The sequence below is a fragment of the Pongo pygmaeus genome, chromosome 11, assembly GCF_028885625.2.
Source record: "Pongo pygmaeus isolate AG05252 chromosome 11, NHGRI_mPonPyg2-v2.0_pri, whole genome shotgun sequence".
Lineage (NCBI taxonomy): Eukaryota > Metazoa > Chordata > Mammalia > Primates > Hominidae > Pongo > Pongo pygmaeus.
Window position 1 is genome coordinate 85624387 of NC_072384.2, and position 16941 is coordinate 85641327.

Genomic DNA, 16941 nt, shown 5'->3' on the forward strand with positions numbered 1-16941 from the left:
CTAATAAAACAAAAATACTCATTTTGCTGGATAATATTTTCTAGCTATTTTTCAAACTTTTTCCCCCAAACACCTAACATATATAACAGTGACTGAGATTGTAAGAGCAATTTATTCCAATAATTAAAATGAAAAAAAGCTATAAAAAACAGAAAGTCCAGCCCCTCAATGTCTTTCTGTGATTTTAAGCTAGATAACATGGTACAATGATCAGGACTACACAGAGATGGGGCAGACTGATCACTATAAATCATTGTCCCTATTGATGCTACCCAATCAATGATACCATAAGATATGATAATTTTAGAGATGAGGAAAACAGCAAAGAGTTGAAATAAATAGGGTTTAAACACAGGCAATCTTACACCTGAGTCTGTGCTATTAAAATTGCACTATATATTCTTAATGTCTCTTACTACCAAGAAATTTTCTCCATTTATGATGTGGTATATGTCTCATTACCTTACATTTTAAGCTTAAACTAAAAATGTATCTAGCATGACTTTTTATTTTATATTTCACTTGTGTGTGTGTGTGTGTGCATAGAGAGACAGAAGAGACAGAGAGAGAAAGAATAGATGAATAAGTTTTCCAACCAATATTTAATTTGGTCCCTTTATTTAAGGTCTGAACTACTTAACAGGTCAGAAATCTGTGTTAAGTATCAGTTTTTCAACACCACTAAGATAAATATATTACAAAGCAATGCAAAGTATAATGCAAAGTATTTTAAAGAGTGAGATGTTGGCAAAGATATATACCTCATATTATCAAAAGGTACTGTGTGGTTCCTAACTATATTTTTAATATAAGTTTTCATTTTCTCTTTCTTAACAATGGTAATTATTTGAAAAATACATAAAATATCATCAAAGAAGTTATTTTCCAAAAATATGAAAAAAAATAGGTACTCTCAATGAATCAATTAAATGAGGCTTGGTGATTTCATTCCATCTGCTCTTCTGCAGATTCTGGAATCCTTTAGAAACTCACATACATCATGAAGATTCTGATATTTATATTTTTGTTGTTACTAGACAGACTCTTGAGCCATCTGTCAAATCGATATCCTTAACAAAGTCTTTAATGACATGCCAATATACCAATCTTACCTCATCAGCAAGATGTTCTCTCACCCTTTGTCCTTAGTTAAATGGGTCCTCATAAAATTCATGTCCACTCAGAACCTCAAAATGTGAAGTTATTTGGAAATAGAATATTTACATATGTAATCTGGCCAAAACAAGGCCATACTGGATTAATATGGGCTCTAATCCTATGATTGGTGTCCCTGTAAGAGAAGATAAATGTGGACACATGGACACACACAGAGAGAAGCAGCCATGTGAAGACAGAAGCAGAGATTGGAGTGACATAAGAAATGCCAAGGATTGCCAGCAATCACCAAAAGCAGGGAAGAAATAAGAAAAGATTCTTCAAGAGAGCCTTCAGAGAGACCATGGCCTTGTCAACACCTGGATTTTGGACTTCTAATCTCCAGAACTGTGAGGGAATAAATTTCAGTTATTTTCAGATACCCAGCTTGTGGTACTTTGTTACAGGAGCTCTAAGAAACTCATACACTCTTCTGATGCGGTGTTTACATTTATGTGATGGAATTTATATCACTATGCCCTTTATTGTATCTGCATATACCAACTTTATAGCATTGAACCTTAATCTAGTTAACATTCAACCTTAATTACTATAGATTTATATATCTATTCTTCTTTTCCTGTTTATTTCTCAGGCTTTTTTTAGATTTCACATTGTAATCATTACTGTACATTTCTGGAAAAAATCCTTTAAAATCTTTAAAACTTTCTGTCATTTTAGAATGCTAATGTCAATTCCTCAAGTTTCTTAGTTTCAGTCTATTCTATTTTGAGTAATTCTATTACATTATAATATAGTAGCTACTTTTACTAGCAATTTTAGACATGTGTTATGTGCAGACTACCTTTTTAACTGTTAAATGAATTATGATCACTGCAATGTATTATCAAAACATTTTATTATGTCTACTTTCTGATGAATTTATTAATATTAATTATTTTAAGCTATCAGATTAAATTATTGAACCTGGACAATATAAGATAAAGTAGACAAGACAAGTAATTTTAAACAAAAGTTTACTTTTTATTTTTAATTTAAAAATACCTTGCTTAGAAAAAAAGAGATAAGGTTATTGTGAGACATCAGTCAACCAGATATTAATTAAAAGGTGGCATTATTAAGAATATATGTCAAATATTGCAAAAATAATCAAATGAACTCTTATGCATTCAAGAAATTAAGGAAGTGTATATAAGTACATATAGTATATATAACTACATACAAATTAAAATAAATAAAAAAGTCTATGGCTAGATTGAATCCACATAAAAGTTCATTAATTAAATATTGTGTTTTAAAGGGTATAACTTAAATTGGAATGCTTTTTCTAAACTAAAACGATCATTTCTATTTTTTAGATTCAGAAATTAGCCCAGCTTAATGAAATAGACAAAAAATGGTGATCTGTGATGTTTAATTCTACATATCATTGTGGCTGAGATCCAGCACCCAGATATTTGGTCTAACATTTGCAATGTTTCTATGAGGGTGTTTTCTGGATGAGATTAACATTTAAAACAGTGGACATTGAGTCAAGTATATTGCCCTCCATAATATGAGTGGGTCTTATCCAATCAGTTGCAGGGCTTAGCATAACAAGTACTAATTTCTCCCAACCAAGAAGAAATTCTGTCAACAGACTGCCTTTGGATTCAAACAGCAACTCTTTCTCAGCTTGCTGGCATATGTAGACAGCTCTCTGTATATATAGAGAGGAAGACACACACACACACTAACACACATAAACACATATCCCCTGTTGGTTCTGTTTTGCTTGAAAATCCTGACCAACACAGGATCCTAAAGATCTTGTATTTTACTTCTCAATTAGACATAAGGAGGTGGTAAAACCCAAACATTTAAATATCCTGCTTATATAGTTACATTAAGAAATGATAAATAAAAATGAAGAAAACCTGCGAGTATAGTGATTATTATATAAGCTAGGGCTTTGGGTTGCAAATAATAGAAAACCAGCCTGGCTAACCTAGACAGAAAAGATTTGAGAAAGCTCAGAGAATATGTAAGAAAGTCTGAAATAATCCAAGTTGAGGAAAATGGAAACACAATATAAAACCACAGATGTAGTTGGATTAAAATATTGTTGCTTGTGCTGTGACCAGACATTAACCCTGACTTCATGGTCCTTAGCCATACAAGAATCTTTGAATTAATTCCCTTTCAGAATACAAAGTCACGTGCTCTTGACCCTCCTCCAAGGCATGCCAAATGAAAATATGTGCCCCATCTTAATTTCAGTAAAAAGTGGGATTGAACATCTACCAACATTCATATATGCAGGATTTTCCCCAAATAAAGTAATTGTTATCTAAAGAATTAAAAACTCTACACTGATTATCACAAGTAAAATTGAGTTGTACTTCCTCTTAAGACAGAGTAACATGGAGAAGATATGCCCTGAAACAGCTAAAAGATAAACAGAATATAGGAAGCAACAATTTTCAAGACACTAGATCAGGGAATGGTCAAAGATCTCTGAAAAACAATAAACAAAAGAGGCGAGGCATATTGATAAAACTTAAAAGAACTTTCAAACCACAGCATAGGGAGGGAGAATCCAGATGGAGCCCATCTGACTCCCTGAGTTCAGGAGACAGAACCCAGAGCCCAGAAAGGCAGATATAGCTAGAGCATGCAAAAGAAAAGTAGAGAGAGGACAGCTGCAAGTAGAGAGAGGACAGTTTCAAGATGTGCAGAGAATTATCTTTGAGTATTTCCTGCCTATTTGTCAGAACACTGTGAGAAAACTACCATATGCCATGGAAAATAATCACTCAAAAGAGATAGTGCTGGGCTTTCACAAACAGCTGTAAACATTACCTGTTCCCACCAGCTAGGCTGGAAAAGTTTCTGATGGATGAGTCATTGGGTAGAGTTTGGAGAATAAAGCAATAATTAACCCTAAACTGAGGTATCTTCTGATCTTCTCTAACAGATCTCAAAAGTAAGACTCAGAAGGAGAAAATTGTATCCTATAACTTTAGAAGGAGCTGATTCCAGCTATTAGTCTTCAAGTCTGCCAGCTGAAGTTCCAACCATCATAGAACAGAGACCAACTATCTCCTCTGTGCCTCATCTGAATCTCCAAATCCAAAGAGAAACCACTAGATACAATAAGCAATTAATGTTGCTTTAAGCCTAAGGTTTCGGAGAAATTGTTTTTTCATATATAGATTATTAACCCAACTTGTTTTTTAGTTCATAGGTCTTTGAATTCATACAGGCAGTATTCAAATAGCTGTCCGTGGACATAATTATAGATTATAAAACACTAAATTTTTAAGCCTAATCACATTACTGAACGAGACTCTTGGTAGTCTTAGGAGAGGTAAGTGTGTTTTGAATATAGAAGGATTGTGAATTATTCGACAAGAGAGTGATCTTTGGTAGATTTCTGAGGCAAGGAGCCTTATGGATGGGCTCCATATCTTTATGTAGTTAGTTTCCTTCCATGCCAGACAATAACAAACGTGATGTGAGCAAATACTTGAGAAGCACATAAGCACATTAATGTTTACTCCCTCTTGATGCTGGAAGTCTTGAGACTAAAATGTAAAACCATATTGCCTAACCTCCTGGAGAATAAAAAGAATACATGTAGACACTGATCCAGCCATTTCAATCATTCCAGTTTATTTGTTTTTGTCTGAGAGCCCAGACATGTGAGTGAAGCCATCCTAGATGATCTAGCCCTAGCTAAGCAAGTGCAAACCCAGACAACACCAGCAAACCCAGAGAACTGTGAGTAATACATCATTGTTTAAAGTCACTAAATTTTGGAAATGGTTTGTTATGTAGAAAAGGACAATAAATAAAGTCTCTGAAAAGACCCCAATGTTCATAAAACCTCAAACACATACTCCTCTAAGTTTTCCAACAATACAACAAATTCTCCTTTACATATAAATGTCATAGATATTTTATCTACACTGTAGACTTCTTCTTTTCCATTTGCTTTCCTTATAAATAGAACTCAATTATTTGATTTGGATTTTTCTTTCTTTTTTTTGAGAATTCATTTTTTCTGACTTACCTATTTCCTCTGGAAATTCAAGCTTGTCATCCACCTCTGTCAGCTTCTCACAGCAATGATTCCCTCCAACTCTGTTCTTCTAAAAGTAGATGAGATAAGGAAGAGCTCAAAGTTTTGAAAGTTTTCTTCTTAAATTTTTCTCAAATCCATTCTCTGCATGTCTACAAATCATAAAGTCTCCCAGATCTTTATTCTCATTCCCACAAATCCACCTTCAAAATTGTTGCCAGGGTGTTCTTCTAGAATAAGAATTAGCTTAAAATTTTTCAGTGGGTTCTCATTCATGTCTGACTAGGTCAGGAAACAAAATTTTACTTAGCACTCACTAAGTGCTTTCTCAGCACTATGCTAGGTGCTGTGCATACAAGTCGAATAAGCCAACCCCTGCTCTAAAAGAATTTACATTCTAGTAAGGGGAGACTGACAGGTAAACAGATATTCTTGCTGTAATGTGAAAAAGTTAAGATGGAGGAAAGCACAGAGGGAGAGAATTTGTCAAAAGCTTGGAAAGACAGAAAGACTTCCTGGAGGGGTAACACTTGAGTTGTTTTAAAGGCTGATTGAAATTAGCCAAGCAGTGAATTGAAAGGGGCTGTCAGGCAGAGGAGACAGCATAAACAAAGATGCAGAATCATGCATGAATAAGCAGGCCCCATGTAGAGAACTAACCACAAACAGTTTGGTGTCATTTGAGATTCAACTCTGAGAGGTGGCACAGGGGAGTTATGTCTCAGAAATGGACAAAAACGGGGCTGTGAGAGGTAGTATAATAGTACCCCAAAGATGTCTATGTCCTCATTTCTAAGACTGAGTATGTGAATATTTCATAGCAAGGAGGAATTAAGATTGCTAATAGAATTAAGGCTGCTAATCAGCTGATCTTAAGATCGATAAATTAGCATGGATAACCTAGATTGGCCCAATGTAATCACAATGATTCTTTAATTGTAGAAGAGAAAGAGGCAGAGGTCTGAGTCAGAGAGAGGTTTGAAGATGCTACATTGACAGATTTAACGTGTGAGGAAGAGGCAGCTTCTAGAAGCTGGAAAGGGCAAGAACATAGGTTGTGATCTAGAGCTTCCAGAAAGAACACAGCACTTCCAATACACTGGTTTCAGCCCAGTGAGATTCTCTTTGGATTACTAACCTCCATCACTGTAAGATAATATATTTGTGGTAATTTAAGCCACTAAGTTTGTGGTGATTTGCTAGCAATAAGAAACTGATACAGAGACCAAGTAACAGAGGCTATTACACACTTTGCGCTGAGGGCAGTTGGGAGTTTAAAGTGAGGAAGAGAAATGGTCAGTTTGACATCAAAGATCAAATTGATACAAGATGGATTGTTGGGGTAGATGGTGGCAGGGAGATGTTATAAGGCTGTGGCAATGGTGCAAACAAACAAACAAACAAAAAATGATTAGCGACTTAACCGGGAGAGTAAAGTAGCAGTAGATAGAATCGGGCAAATTAATTTTAGTGATAAAATTAGTGGGACTTGGGGACCAACCAAACATGGGAGATAAGGGGAAAAAGAAGTATCTAGAAGCATTCCTCAGTTTCTGGCTTGGGTAGACTTTGGTATTGTCACTGAGATGGGAAATGCAGGAAGAAGCCTTTGTTTTTTTCCTGTTTTGGTGAAAGGTGTGTGTGTGTGTTGAGATTTGAGTAGATTGAATTTAAGACGATTGTGGGATATCCATATGGAAGCTGGCAATAGACTACATCCCAAGCTTAGATTTCAAATTTAAGAGTCCTAAGCACATGTGTGGAATTACAACAAAGAGAGCAGAGTGCACTGATTAAGAAAACAGCCTCAGGAGCCACGATTTAATAGCAATTGTCAGTCTTCCTCAATCTTTGAAAAATAAAGGGTAATTATTGATAAGGCTACTAAAATAAATAAATGTTTAAAAGGGTGTTTAGCACAGTATATGGAAGTTAGTAGATTCTCAAGAAATGGTAACTGTTATTACTAGTCGGGCCAGAAGTAAAAGAGAACAGCAGTGGACCAAAGAAATTATGAAGCTAAGTCTAAACAACAGGTGGGTTAGACACATACTGTCTCTGCCCTCAGAATACTCCCAGTCTAGTTAGCTTCTTACAGGCAGCGGCCATATTTTACTCACGGCTGTGTCCTGCCCAGTGCCTAGCTCAGTGACTGGCCCAGAAGCGTCAAGCACTTTATAAATTTCGGCTGGATGGTTGAGGAGAAAGAGAGAAATAGGATCAAGCCGCAGGAGCAGAGAGGAGGCAGTGGGAGAGTGGTAAAAAGCGCTAGAAAGGAGAAGGAAACCTAGGGGACAGAGGAGGCAGGAGGAAGGCAATGAGCCCTTTAGGAAGCCAACGCGTCTGCCTTGTGGACCTGGTGTGGGAAGAAGCTGTGGGAGCCTGGGGATGGGGTGTGGTCTATATGGGGGAAGATGTAGAATGGGCAAAAACAATCACTCGGGAATTTTTATTGAAGGGAACAGGGCTCCTTGGAGGCCAGGGGAAATTAACCAGTTACCCACCAACAAAGCTTATACGTTTTCGTTAGGATTGGCTAAGGCGTGATGGTTTCAGAGAAAGATGAAGTTTCAACTGTGGTCCTCTCAGATCAGGCCTCTCGGACCGGACTGATTTTCCCAGCTCTGCGGGCGCTCTACGCGCTAGCGGGAGCCGCCCCTCAGGAGGCCACCGCCCTTCTGGGGCCGCTACCATTGGAAGCCTGGAACGCGGAGGGCGGGGCTGCAGTCGTTGGGCTCTGGCCATTCCTGGTCAGGTCCAGACAGAGGGACAACGGGGTACTAGAGAAGGAGAGCGGGGCGGGTGAGGAAGGGGCTGAGGGGGCCTGTGCCGGCCATGGAGCTGTACCTCGGCGCCTGCTCCAAGCCTGCCAATGTCGCCGTCACCAAGACGGTCGCCAGCGTCCTGGCCGCGGACACCCAGCAGTGCGGAGACGTGAGTGGCCGCAAGCTGGGTGGCGTCGCCCTCTGGCGGCCGCAGGCCTGCTGGGGAGCGGGGCAGGGATCTCCACACACGGGTCGCGAGGCTCCCAACTGTCCCCCTTCAGGAGGCTGCCCTCTTGCGGCGCCCGGGGGCGGTGGCGGTGGCTCGGACTGTACCGGCCGCAACTGGCAGGCGCGGGACACCAGGAGAGCTGGTGACCAGGGAAAACGGGAGGACTTCAGGATGCCCCGAACCCTGATTGTATAATTCTTCGGAGTCTTTGGTTGCAGTGGAAGTAGATTGGTCTAAACTAAACGAATACTGCCTAAAAAGAAAGACAAAACTCTCCAATTGTGTCTGACAGGGCGTGCACAAAACCCACTTTGCAGGAGTTGGACCGGCTCAGCTACTGGACCTACCTCTCGGGGTCAAGCTGCCTGTGATCCCAGGAAGCAATGCTGTATTCTATACTACGAATTTCGGTGAAAAGGTGAACAAGTTTTTATCGTCTTTCTTTCCTTTACCCTTTACTACTTGCTGTTTAACTCAGAGGCTGCATCATACAAAATTCATTAAAGGAATTTGCATCAACATTTACAGGAAAAAAAAATCCCACATCTGACCGAAGGTATTGTTTAGAATGCATATGAAGCACTTTCATCTAAATGGTTTGGACATAATCATGTTCCAGAAAGTTTAGATTCTTAGTCCTTAATTAACAATTCACGGTACCACATTAATATTCCTTATAATAAAACTTCATATATACTTATATAGGAAGTTTTGATGTACTTAGAAACATGTTTAGAAGGTGAAAGGTTATTAGTGCTAGCTGCCTGCCATTTAATGATGTGTTACGATTTTAACTGACAGTATCTTGGACCAAACTCTTCACGGGAAACATTATTTTGTTTTGAGTTGAATTCTATTTTACACATAAAGAAAAAAAAAAAACTGAAACAGTGGGACTTAAAATGAGTTAATATGTTTAGTACTTTAACCTTACTTTAATGAAAGAAAGCCCTGCCTCAATGAGGAAGAGACTCCATAATTTGCCCCAGCCTTTCCATCCAGCATTGTCTCCAACCAGAGAGGCTCAGCTTCTTCAAGTTGAGTCTTTCACACCTACCCACAAATACCATGCTAATATTTCAGTATTTTGTCAACTTTGCCCGCAAACCTGGTATACCTTGTCTTCTTCTCCCCAGTCTATGAATCTGAGCTATCAAGACTCTCTGAACTATGATATCCCCCCATTAGCTTATTTTTGCTTAGAGTTCACATTGCCCTTGATTTGTGTGATCTCACTTACACAAACCATACTTCATCATACTGGATTATAGTGTATACTTCCCTTAAGCCTTTTCATGTTTTTAGTCCTCAACACCACACCTACCCCCAAACCTCCCCAGCCTTTGACTAAGTAGTCAATACTGAATGAGGTTTAGTACATTCTTGTTGACTGGTTGCTTTTATCAGTTTTGCAAAAAGTTCTACAAGAAAGAATTCTAAGTGGCCCACTTACCCTTCTAATGTCTATGATGTCATCAGAAATAAGTAGAACCCCTTGGTATTTGATACTTGCTTAATGTCTTATACAGTTCAGGCTGTTATAACAATGTACCATAGACCGGGTGGCTTAGAAATAACGTAAACTTATTTATCATTGTTCTGGAGCTGGAAGTCCCAGATCAGGACACCAGCATGGTCAGATTCTGGTGGGGGTCCTTTGTAGTCCTTTCATTATTACCTCCCTGCATGGTAGAAAGAAGGCTGGAGAGTTCCCTGTGGTCTCTACAGGAACATTATCTCCCTTGATGAGGACTCCACCCTCATGACTTAATTATCCCCCAAGGCCCCAGCTCCTAATGTCTTCACATTGAAGATCAGGATTGTATATGAATTTTGGGGGCATACAGTCAATCTAACACACTAAATAAACATGATTTCTTAAAACAAGTTTTGTTTCTGAAAAAAAGTATAATACCTAATGCTAGATGACGAGTTGGTGGGTACAGCGCACCAGCATGGCACATGTATACATATGTAACTTACCTGCACATTGGGCACATGTACCATAAAACCTAAAGTATAATAATAATAATAATAATAATAATAATAAAAGAAAAAAGTATAATTGCTCTTTAAAAAAAACTGATCTGTTCTACTAGATTAGAGCAAGTGAACTACAAATATACCAACTTCACACAATTTGAGTCACATCCACACAAAGTAACTTTGCAAAAACGTGCTTGAAATTTATTCCATTATAGGTGATATAATTCCTCTTTAGTGTATAAACTTAGAACTGTGGCTTTTGTCTCCTCCCTCAAATATATTCTTTTTACTCTATTGCCATTTTCTCTGTCGACCATTAATTCACTTGTCTACTACTTTTCAAAAAGATGTTCTATTTTTTATTACATTAATTCTCCCCAAATTTATTCATTTAATGATAATTAGGCACCATACTAGTTTCTCAGAAGAATTTTCTCTTTCAATGTACTCTCCTTCATGAGGTAATTGTTAATAGTCACCTTTTAAGGGCAACCAGTTATTTTAATTGTCAATAGAAAAGTTACTCTGGCTCAAATGGGTGGATTTGTTTAAAAGTGTTCTTAGTTTACAGGTCAGGAGCTCAGGTTTGGTCTTGAGAAACATATGCCTGTCACAGCTAAAAGTTAACATTTTTTAAAAGTTTACAGCTAAATGTCAACATCTGAAAGAAATATTCAATCTACTCCTTGACTTATTATTATTGATCATTTCCCTTCCAGGAAAGATCTGGGCTTCATATGTGGATTCACTGAATTCAAGACTCTCCCCCTTTACGAGTTCTTTCTTTGCCTTCTCAGGAAAGCAATGGTAACCAAGGAATCTAGCTTTCTGATTAGGCTCCTTGGAAGGAATTAAAGTTTAATGTTAAACAAGAGGTCAGAAACTTAAAGAAGCTTTTAAATGCAAAGGAAGAGCTAGTATCTTATTTTGTTCCTCTCATCTACCTTTTACCCATATGCAAAGCATTCTCCTACCTACCTTTCGAGAGTTCTTACTAGGGTCCAACCCAGCCAGACTCCATAGTGTTCAGGAATTGGACTGCAACTGTGGTTACAGCCAGACTGGAAACAGAGGTCACAAATTGGTGCCTCTAGACATGTCGGGATTGGTGCTTAGTGTTGTTGTGGTAGTATAAATTGAATTTCATACCTGCAAATAGGGCAGGTGCTCTCTGGTTTCCCATATTACCCACATACTCCAATTATCTGTCTCCTGAGCCAGTGCCTGATTTAACATATATTGAGCTATTATAAAACTTAGTTTTTCTAGCCCAGCAAACTTAAAACAGAAAGAAGGGATGTAAAAACAGCCTTAACACAACTTCCTACTCTCTCATTCTCTACTTTTTCCATTTCAGAGGTCCCCCAATAAGCCATTATCACCATCTTGCTATTGAAAAACTGAGAACTCACGCCAAAAAACTCACTTTGCTAATATTTTAATTCATGGTGAGATTGAATAACTCAGCTGTTTTCTCTAATGCAGCAAATATAAGAAACATGACCAGAAACTGATTATCTTTTCCTCCTTTTATATGTTAATGGCTGTTGCCTAAAGGTGTATTTGGTCTTCACACAAATAGAAAAACTTCAGTTTCTATAAATATTCTTTAAAATTGGTTCTTTAATAAGGTGAACTGCATAATATAGACCTCAGGTATTCTTCTTACTCTAGCACTCAGAGATTATTGGTTCCTTGCATTAAAAACCCCAAGATGCAATGACTCTTTAACTCAAAATCATTAACATCTAAGTTTTACTTCTACTATTTGTTAAAGTTATTTTCATAAATTTTGATGAAACATTTTGTTATTTTTGTTCATTTTAAGATGATTGAAATATAATCATAATTACTATTAATCCTTTTATCTTTTGAATAGAATATTTTGATTTGAGAGAGGGAGGAGGAAAAGAGGGAATCCTAGCGTCGGCTTTGTACCTTAAAACAAACTATATGCTATTCCCTTTCTTTTCCTCTTCTCTTTTCTTATTTGGCTGAGAGTCAGGGGCTGAAGAGGATTAGAGGAGGAACTGATTGGGTTAAGGTGAGTCTTTGGGATAATTTATGCAGGTGAGGAGAGAGGAAAGGAAAGGCAGGAAAGCATGCCCAACTCCAATTTTTCTGTAGCTGTTTTTCCCCATTTCAGATTCTTTCAGCACATTTTATTTTCAATGAACATTCTAATCATTTTGATAGATTATTTAAAGTCAAAATGCATTAATTTTACGTATTTTTGAATCTGTGTTTGCAGCTTTTTCGACCTTCTTATGGTTTTAACCTGACTGATCCCTATTGTCGACTTTTGGAAAACCAATATAAAAGCCTCCATGATCCACATTTAAAAGCATACTATAAGCGCAAAGATATTTTGAAGAGATTAAAGAAAGGTGGCTACATCACCAGCAATAATAAAGTGGGTTGAAAATTACTTCTTTTTTTAATCAATGAAACCCTTTAAAACTTGATATAAACTTGTTTCTGTACTTCACTCAGGGGGCCTGTGTCACTTTTAACTTGGTCATGAGACAATACTTAATAGGCAGTTCTATAAATTTCTCAGTATTTGAATCAAGAGAAATCAGACAACAGTTGTTGCTAAATGAAAGTACTTCTTCCTTCACCTTTTTTCTTTGTAATATAAAAAGATTATTGACAAATAATTTGAGAATACAAAGATATATTATTTTCCCACGTGTATTATAGCCTTCTTTCTCTGTCTTTAATGGCACTGTATACTTGTCAAGAATTATGTTCCATATACTTTTAAAAACTTGAGATGAAACAGAAACTTAGCAAAATTCAATCTGTTAGAACCTTGATAGAATATATTCTTATTGGAGTCGAACAATGTTATTACACTTACAATTATAATCCAATTACAGCTAATTGAAATTATTACTGTGATAACTAATTGTGTGCACTAAACTCCTTTTATGATATAAGTAATATTAATAAAGTAATATGTATATATTTTTTAGAGACAGCGTCTCACTTTGTTGCCTACACAGGAGTGCAATGGCGCAATCATGGCTCACTGCAGCCTGGACCTCCTGGGCTAAAGCTGTGTTCCTGCATCAGCATCCTGAGTAGCTGGGACTACAGGCACATGCCTCCCAGCTGGTTAATTTTTTTTTTTTTTTTAGAGATGGGGTCTTGCTATGTTGCCCAGGCTCATCTCAAACTCCGGGCCTCAAGAGATCCTCCTGCCTCAGCCTAAGTAATGTTTTTGGATAGAAATTTCTTGCTGATTAACAAATGCAGAGAGATACTACTTACAAGATTGTTAGCAGTTTATTACTCTTTATGCCAAAATGTCATCAAATTTTATGTCACTGCTATTTTTTAAAGTTATTTTTAAATCAATTTAATGATTTAAAAATATATTTAAAATATTTATATAATATTAACATATCAAACATTTAAAAAATATCCATCTGTTTTCATTTTTGTTTGTAGGTTGTATGTACCTTGAGAGAATTGAATAAGTACAGGCAATATCTTACCAGTTTAAAATTAGACTTTGAGAGAAACTACATAAAAGAACAAGTAAGTTAAATACTTAAATTTGGTTTATTTACATATAGTTTGGAAGAAATGCTTGTTTATATGTAGAGTGTTCTTTTAATAATATTTTGACCCTTTATTATTGACAAAGTAATTGCATATTTTTTCCAAGTGAAAATTTACAGTAGGAATAAACAATATTTGAATTTTGCTATATTTGGCCAAGAATGGGAAAGGGACTGGGTCATCTGTCAACACACCAGTGGTAGCTGGCATAATTCAACAATTAAATTGCTAGTCAGATGTGTTGTTTCCCCCTGAGCTAAGGCCAATAAGAAACATCTCTTGTGGCTGAAAGATTCTTAAATTGAAACCTAAAACAGTTTGAGCCGTAGGAAAAGAACAATAATTATCTATAATGTTCTACAGTGATTCAAGAATATGTCCACTCTGTGTTTGTACTCATACACATGCACCTGTATTCATTCAGTAAAAATGTTGTTCTTGAATGTGAAGTAGAATGATTGGGTGTAGAGTGAATGGTTATGGATAGTGACTTCCTTTTGATTTTTGACTCAAAGATGTGTGTGTGTGTGTGTGTGTGTTTGTGTGAATTCAGATTTTAGGGTCAAGAGGTTTGGATCGAAGTGAGAAAGGTGTATATATATGAGTGTTTGCAAATGTGTGTCCTAAAGATAAAAGGGTTAAATACAAACGAGAACGACTTCACTATATTTCTAAGTATTCTGTATTTTCCCCACTTCATTCTGTGCCCAGTGTTTCTTCTCTACTTCTTGCATATTTTTATTTAACTTATTTAGAATAGGTAGACAAATAAACTGAAATGTTTACCTTTTATTTTCAGAGTAAATCTTAATTTTGGTTTGCTCGTCTGTGTCTTTAATGGATTCAAAATAGATGTAAATGCAATTAAACAGAATTAAGCATTTACAAAATATAGGAATTTAAATGGTTTTATTTCTGGGAAATGTAAAAAGCATTATATATATGTAATACACACATTTCTTAAATAGAGAATACTTGCAAAACAACTACATAACGTACCGGAAAACAATCAAATCCCTCAACATTGTGATGTTGCACAAGTCCAAAACTGGTTGTTAAAGGAGGGCACTGAATCTATTAAGGACCAGGAGCGGCTAATGAGGCATAGGTAAGATTAAAGTTGATGCACATTTTATGAGTATGTTGTGGACCCATATAAGCTGGAAAATACTAGAAAGAATTGAAGAATTTTTTTAAGTACTAAATACCATTCTCCTGGATCCCTCAGAGTGTAGAGGAAGGAAGTGAAACCAAGAGGTGGAAGAAGTTTCTACCAGAGGGGTTAGGGTTGCTGGAAGCCCAAGGGATAAGCCAAACTGGTTATTAAAAGAAAAATTAGAGTCAAAATCTTTCTATATTAGAATATAGAAACAATATATTCAAACAATAACAGCTTTTTAAGATTCATCTTTAAGAACTGACAGCATTTTTTGAGGAAGTTAGTGCAAAGTCAAAAAAAGTAAGTTTGGAATAATTGATGCCAATATATAAATATGTGCTGTCTATAAAAAAGATTGTAAGCTCATTTAAATATGACTCAGTCATATTCAATCATGGCCATTCCATGGACAAGCCTATTTCTTAGGAAGTAAAGGATGTTATAGTTCTTTTTCCTACACTAGGGATGGGGTAAGGAATTGGGCTGACTTTTATTACCTGACTTTTATATTCATTCCATGGTTTCATTACATGGTATTGTTGCCATAATGCATATTGATGTACCAGAGATCCAGACTACAGATGAGAGATTTGTTCAAGGACTTGTAAATTACAAGGAACCCAGTGCCCACTTTTTCTTAGAGAATTCAAATGTACTGTTTTTTTTGTTTTTTTGTTTTTTCACATTTGAAGTTACTGTTTCAGTTATTTCAGCCTTTTTTGCAAGGTCATATGCTTAAACCTACTGAGTTATGAATGCTTACTGTGCAAAATGTTTTGAGTAACTTTGCTCTGCTTTTTACCATTATCTTTGCCATTAGATCAGATACTTGTGTAGTGGAGAGACCTTATAATAAGTAAAACATGGTGAGCTGGTGGGTTAGGCTGTTTTAAAGGTTTATAAACAGGACAGACAGAAAAACAGTAAAATTCTTGTAGTTCAAGAAATCAAAGGCAAGCAAGGAGGTGGTTTGGGAATGGCATAGCAGATGATGCCATCATAAAAGAAACAGCCAGTTCACCTTTAGTAATATTTGCACTCATACTCAGATATTTGGATATGATAAGTAGAAAACTAGAACAACTTGAACGCACAGCAGAAGAACAACGCCTATTCCTGATGGATAGAGAAGAAAGACGACAGCGGGAACACACAAGAAGAAAACTTACTCTTCGTAGAAAAATAGAAGAGGTGAGAGATAACAACTTTAAAATATTAAGAGAAAAATTGTGTACAGTTGTTGCATTTGTAAATAATTTTAACTGTGCATTGTACTGCTTGAAGTCATTTCAGTTCAAAATAATTTGTTACCATTAAATTTCCTTCATAGCTATAATATACAAGTTGTTACATAAAATAATGAGGTGGATACCACAAAGTATGTATATAAGCCAATTTCTGCTCTTAAAGAACAGTTAGAAAGTTAACTAGACACTATTTAACTCTCTTAATGCCCTTATTGTGGAGACGAAAATTTTTTGAAATTTAGCTTTAGTAAAAAATTATCATATTTGCATTCCTAATAAGAGTGCAGTAAGAAAAGTATATTCTAAACCCAACGTATGCCTTTCATTATGCTTAACCTGAGTTCTGTTAGGCCCTGACTTGTTGAATATACTTTTTGGTGGGACAAAATACAAAGATATTGTTGTGAAAGGAACACACACCAAGTGCAGTAACATTGTGATTTCTAGGAATGGAAGACAAAAGAGATGTTACTTCTGACAAGGATGGCAGAAGATGTTAAAAGAGAAGAGAGGATAGAAGAACAACGGCATAGAAACAGAGAAGAGAGTGACAGGAAGGTAGGGTGAGCTTTAGTCTCTAACTTGAGAAGATTTTGTTTTGGTTTTTTGAAGTACAAATCACTTTGTGAGATGACTGTTGCCCAGTTACTCCAAATGATATGCATGATATAAAACTGCAAGTTATGGACATTTTTAGTATTTTTGACTATAATATAAAAAGTACTGCTCTATTATGTGATATAATTATTTTTGGCTTTATTTTTATACCATAAACCATACTTGTAATTACTATGAAAAAATTAAAT

General features: G+C 36.3%; 1 protein-coding gene and 1 long non-coding RNA gene across 3 annotated transcripts in view; one reads left to right on the forward strand and one right to left on the reverse strand.

Moving 5' to 3' along the window:
- Nucleotides 1-8170, reverse strand: part of LOC129031695 (uncharacterized) — a 249247-nt gene extending 241077 nt beyond the window's left edge. Inside the window, exons 1-2 of the long non-coding RNA XR_010122857.1 lie at nt 8027-8170; nt 5171-5249 (exon numbers count right to left, since the gene is read on the reverse strand). This is a non-coding gene — a long non-coding RNA (uncharacterized LOC129031695). The remainder of the gene's footprint in view (nt 1-5170; nt 5250-8026) is intronic.
- FSIP2 (fibrous sheath interacting protein 2) overlaps nt 7684-16941 on the forward strand; it is an 88595-nt gene continuing 79337 nt past the window's right edge. For both annotated transcript variants that reach the window (XM_054478287.1, XM_054478288.1), the window contains exons 1-7: nt 7684-8113; nt 8466-8591; nt 12411-12572; nt 13616-13705; nt 14698-14837; nt 15938-16079; nt 16583-16693. In XM_054478287.1, coding sequence (XP_054334262.1) covers nt 8015-8113; nt 8466-8591; nt 12411-12572; nt 13616-13705; nt 14698-14837; nt 15938-16079; nt 16583-16693 — 870 coding nt within the window. In that variant the 5' untranslated portion in view covers nt 7684-8014. The remainder of the gene's footprint in view (nt 8114-8465; nt 8592-12410; nt 12573-13615; nt 13706-14697; nt 14838-15937; nt 16080-16582; nt 16694-16941) is intronic.